This window comes from Bison bison, unplaced genomic scaffold, assembly GCF_000754665.1.
Source record: "Bison bison bison isolate TAMUID 2011002044 unplaced genomic scaffold, Bison_UMD1.0 scf7180017864491, whole genome shotgun sequence".
NCBI classification, from domain to species: Eukaryota; Metazoa; Chordata; class Mammalia; order Artiodactyla; family Bovidae; genus Bison; species Bison bison.
Window position 1 is genome coordinate 5,175,858 of NW_011495050.1, and position 5,825 is coordinate 5,181,682.

At 41.1% G+C, this 5,825-nt stretch overlaps 1 protein-coding gene across 1 annotated transcript in view; it reads left to right on the forward strand.

Moving 5' to 3' along the window:
* The first annotated feature begins 102 nt into the window (after positions 1-102).
* The window catches only part of EIF3H (eukaryotic translation initiation factor 3, subunit H), a 97,748-nt gene continuing 92,025 nt past the window's right edge, over positions 103-5,825 (forward strand). The window contains exon 1 of the mRNA XM_010863430.1: positions 103-266. Within this exon, the coding sequence (XP_010861732.1) occupies positions 135-266 (132 nt within the window). The 5' untranslated portion in view covers positions 103-134. The remainder of the gene's footprint in view (positions 267-5,825) is intronic.

Sequence of the window (5,825 nt, forward strand, 5' to 3'; positions counted from 1 at the left end):
CCCCTTCCCTAACAGCCCCGCCCGCCTTCCCTAACAGCTCCGCCCATCGAACGCCAGACTGCGCCTGACGTCAAGTGAAACTTTACTTCCGCTTCCGGCAACTCACGTTTCTCTTTTCCTGTCCGGCTGGAAAGATGGCGTCCCGCAAGGAAGGCACCGGTTCATCTGCCACCTCTTCCAGCTCTACCACCGGCGCTGCAGGCAAAGGCAAAGGCAAAGGAGGATCCGGAGATTCAGCCGTGAAGCAAGTGCAGATAGATGGCTTGGTGAGTGGGGTTCCTTTTCTCCCGGCCCACGTGGGGAGCTCAGTTCCCAGCCCTGTCTTGCCAGGCGTGCTCTCCGGCAGTCTCCCCTCTGGGCTTGCTGAAGCTGGGCCAAGGATTTCCTGTAAAACCTTCTGTCTTTATCTTCACTTTATGTTCGGAAGACGCGGCCTCCTTCTCTGCCGTCTCATCGGGGAGTTGAGGACTCAGAAAGTGGACCTGGGCTCGGGTGTGTGTGTGTGTGACAGATTTCTTGGGGGCTTGTTTTGAGATGCTTGGGACAGGGTATTTGGAGAATGACTATTCTGGGAGGCAAGTATGTGACGGAGGTGTCGATAAGGATATAGGGCTTTTGGAAGGGAAGAGTAAACTTTGTTTCCCTGTTGGGATCTGACATCTGTAACTTTCCAAGTGGAGATTAGTTTGTAGCCACTTTTGAGCCTGTGGTTCAGCGGTTACGTGAAACCGCGTTATTGGAATAAATACCTTATGTTGACTTCTTTCCCTCTTTGTGAATATTGGAGTGCCTTGGGATTTGGGTTTAGGCGTCCTTCCACCTGGTCTCTGCTTGACAAAGCAGATGAAAGCGCAACTCTGATGTCAGACGGCTTGGCTTGAAATCCAGCGCTAAAATTAGCTGAATGACGTCGGGCATATTATTAGTCTCTTTGTGCTTGGTAAGTTAAATGGTAAAAGGTGTTAACATGTACTTTTAGCTGCTGCTGTTACATTTGCAACAGTTATAGTAGTAGACTTTCTTTAAGGCCCTCTTTTCAAGATTTTAAATATTAAATTTGTATTCTGATAACTCGTAGGTTTATGTTTCTTGTCAGAGGTGGTTCTTGAATGCTACTCTTACGCATCTTGCTGTCACTGTTAGGATATCTCATAGGAACTTCAAACTTAATGTGTCCAAAATAAAATTTTTGACTCTTGCCCTGCTTCTCTTCCACGCATCAATCTTACCTCACTCTTTCCTATCTTAGTAAATGGAACTGCTATCTACCTGTTTGAAAAGTCAAAACCTGAGCATTAAGGTATGCTTGTTCTTATTTTACCCTTGGCGTCCAGTCCCTCAGCAAATTCTGTTGGTTCTACGTCCAAAATATATCACATTTCATTTGCTTTTCTTCTAGATTCCACCAACCAGATCCACTTAAAATGTAGTATTCTTACTCAGTCTTCAAGGCCCTGCTATTATTGTCTCTTTCTTCAGACTCACCTACTTTCTTCTAAGCCTCAGTCACAGTCAGCTTTCAGTGTTTTATTTTCTCAGCCTGAAATACTGTCTGAAATATATCTTCCTACTCCGTGGCTTTTTTTTTTTTTTTTGAGCCTTTAAGGTATTGGCTTAAGTGTCAGCATCTCAAGAGAGGCCTTGCCTAACTACCGTGTAAAACATAGCTTCATTCCCATTACTCTCCATTACATCACCTTCATTTCCTTTATAGCATTTTCCACTACTTGCAATTGTTTTGTTTGTTTTCTTGTTTTTCTCCCCCAGTAGAATGCAAGCTACTGAGGGCAGACAGGTATTACGACTTTTCATCTGTTATGTTCCAAAACTGAATTAGTTAATTGAGATAGATAGGATAAATTGATGAAAAAAGTATTTTAGTTTCTTTTTTGTAGTACTTCCATTTCATGTTCTGATATCTTTTTCTGTAGATTATTTTCATAGCATCTTTAATTGTTCTCTTAGCCTGCTTCAGTCCATCCTTCATACTTTTATTAAAACATGCACTTTAATGTGAAAGTTCAGACATGGTTAACTTCCCTCTTGAAATGTTTTTAGTGCCTTTGCAATGAGTTCAAGGCTGACCAAGATGTCCTTGGCTTTTGTGTTCAGGTTAACTTGCCACTATTCCCATGCTTCATAGGAATGGCTCATTCCAGCCACCCAGGACTAATTTGCTTAGTCTGATGTTTAATCACATTTGTTTCTGGCACCTTGGTGATAGCCAGGACCAGATTTCCTTTTCTTCTTGAGCCTTTCTTTTCGAACCTTTAGTTTTGTTTCATCAATCTTTACTTATACCTTTCTCTTAATACGTGGCGATTGTCAGGCTTTTCCATATTAAAATGTCCAACCCTGTCTCTTTTTACTTAGCACTTTGCATTCATTCTTGGGCTTCCCTGATAGCTCAGTTGGTAAAGAATCCATCTGCAATGCAGATGCAGACGCAATGCAGAATTGAACCCTGGTTCAATTCCTGGGTCGGGAAGATCCACTGGAGAACGGATAGGCTACCCATTCCAGTATTTTTGGGCTTCCCTTGTGGCTTAGCGGGTAACGAATCCACCTGCAATTGTGGAAGACCTGGGTTCGATCTCTGGGTTGGGGAGTTCGCCTGGAGAAGGGAAAGTATGCCCACTCCAGTATTTTGGCCTGGAGAATTCTGTGGACTGTGGAGAATTCCATAGTCCATGGGGTTGCAAAGAGCTGGACACGACTGAGCGACTTTCACTTGTGTTCATTCTTAGTCCCCACTTCTTTTTTTTTTTTTCTTTTTTTTTTCCCACTTCTTTCCTTTGATGTCAGTGGTTAAATAATTCATCTGTATTTGTGGTCTTCCAATCTTTCTTCAACTCAATGCTACTAGAATCTGCCATCACCAGTTTCTTGATTTAGTTTTTAATAAGATCATTGGTAACATTAGTAAAAAACTGTAAAACAACAGGATATACATGTAAAATAATGTCTTTAATACATAATTTAAGTAATCACAGAATAAATATCCATTTACCTGGCTTTTAACTTGAGAAATAGAATTTTTAGTCTCTAAGAAGTCCTTTCCATTTCATGCTTTTCTCCCATCCCTTTTTTGTACCTGTAATCACTCTTGTGAGCTTTGTTTCAGTAATTTCTTGGTTTTCTTTATAGCTGTATCACACAGAGTATCCCCAAACGCCTTGTTTACTTTGGTGTGTTTATATTAATAAAAAGGATGAAGTGTTAGTTAAATCATATTGCATGTTCACCTGTTTCTTGAATCATATATATATGTATCTCACACCATGATCTTGAGATTATTCTGTTCTAGAGTGAGGAGCTCTAATTCATTCATTGTCATTACTACTTAGCATTTCATTGCATGCGTAGAACATAATTTTCCTCTTCTACAAGTTAATGGACAGTGAGATGACTTGCTTTCCTTGTGTGAAATGGTATGCCTTGGTAATGTTAACTGTCCATTCCAATAGACTTGACAGCCTGTTTTTTATGTACATTGTGCCGTCGGTACTCAGTGTATCCTTATAGAATGGACGAGTTAATTGTCATTGTAGTCAGGTGATCTCTTTATTCCTAGGTAAGATCAAGCTAATTCTTCCTATTGGACTTTTCATGTAAAAACCCTCTTTGATCCCCCTAAACCAGTCTGAATCTTAACCTTCCTTATGTATATTACACTTTTGATACTCCAGGTCTGGTCCAAGGACCAGCAAGACAAGCAGAATTGGCCTTGCCTGGTAGCTTGTTAGAAAGACAGAAACACAGTATCTCAGAATTTCTCTTGATCTGTTGTTTCAGGTGATTTATAACATTTTAATATTTGAGCAGTGCTGCTCTGGGCCACATCAGTCTCTTCTTTTCTCTGAACTTTTTATTTTTATGGTGAGAACTTGTGTTACTCATCTTGGCATGTGATCATATGGTGTTAATGAATGATCTACGTATGTTAAGGAGAGTCAGGAAGAGTACTAGTTCAGTTTAGTTGTGTCCGACTCTTTGCGACCCCATGGACTGCATGCAGCATGCCAGGGTTCCCTGTCCATCACCAACTCCCAGAGTCCACCCAGACCCATGTCCATTGAGTTTGTGTTGCCATCCAACCATCTTACCCTCTGTTGTCCCCTTCTCCTCCTGCCTTCAGTCTCTCCCAGCATCAGGGTGTTTTCCTGTGAGTCAGTTCTTCACATCAGGTGGCCAAAGTATTGGAGTTTCAGCTGCAGCATCAGTCCTTGCAATGAACATTCAGAACTGATTTCCTTTATGTACTGGTTGCATCTCCTTGTAGTCAAAGGGACTCTCAAGAGTCTTCTCCAACACCATAGTTCAAAAGCATCAATTCTTCAGCGCTCAGCTTTCTTTATAATTCAATGCTTGTATCCATACATGACTACTGGAAAAACCATAGCTTTGACTAAACTAACCTTTGTTGTCAAAGTAACGTCTCTGCTTTTTAATATGCTGTCTAGGTTGGTCATAGCTTTTCTTCCAAGTGTCTTTTAATTTCATGGCTGCAATCACCATTTTGGAGCCCCCCAAAATAAAGTCTGTCATTGTTTGCACTTTCCCCACCTATTTGCCATGAAGTGATTGGACCAGATGCCATGATCTTAGTTTTCTGAATGTTGAGTTTTAAGCCAACTTTTTCACTCTTCTCTTTCACTTTCATCAAGAGGCTCTTTAGTTCTTCACTTTCTGCCATACGGGTGGTGTCCTCTGCATACTGAGGTTATTGATATTTCTCCCGGCAGTCTTGATTCCAGCTTGTGCTTCATCCCGCCTGGCATTTCGTGTGATGTACTCTGCATCTAAGTTAGATAAGCAGGGTGACAATATGCAGCCCTGACGTACTTCTTTCGTAATTTGGAACCAGTCTGTTCTTCCATATTGTTCCATGTTTCTTCTTGACCTGCATACAGATTTCTTAGGAGACAGATCAGGTGATTTGGTATTCCCATCTCTTTCAGAATTTCCCACAGTTTGTTGTGATCCACACAGTCAAAGGCTTTGGCATAGTCAATAAAGCAGAAATAAATGTTTTTCTGGAACTCTGTTGCTTTTTCGATGATCCAGCGGATGTTGGCAATTTCATCTCTGGTTCCTTTGCCTTTTCTAAATCCACCTTGAACATCTGGAACTTCTTGGTTCATGTACTGTTGAAGCCTGGCTTGGAGAATTTTGAGCATTACTTTGCTAGCATATGAGATGAGTACAGTTGTGTGGTCGTTTGAACTTTCTTTGGTATTGCCTTTCTTTGGGATTGGAATGAAAACTGACCTTTTCCAGTCCTGTGGCCACTGCTGAGTTTTCCAAATTTGCTGGCATATTGAGTGCAGCACTTTCACAGCATCATCTTTCAGGATTTGAAATAGCTCCACTGGAATTCCATCACCTCCACTAGCTTTGTTTGTAGTTATGCTTCCTAAGGCCCACTTGGCTTCACATTCCAGGATGTCTGGCTCTAGGTGAGTGATCACACCATTGTGTTTATCTAGGATGTGAAGATCTTTTTTGTACAGTTCTTCTGTGTATTCTTGCCTCTTCCTCTTAATATCTTCTGTTTCTGTTAGGTCCATACCATTTCTGTCCTTTATTGTGCTCATCTTTTCATGAAATATTCCCTTGGTATCTCTAATTTTCTTGAAGAGATCTCTAGTTTTTTGCATTCTATTGTTTTCCTCTATTTCTTTGCACTGATCACTGAGGAAGGCTTTCTTACCTCTCTTTGCTATTCTTTGGAACTCTGCATTCAAATGGGTATATCTTTCCTTTTTTCCTTTGCCTTTAGCTTCTCTTCTTTTCTCAGCTATTTGTAAGGCCTCGTCAAACAA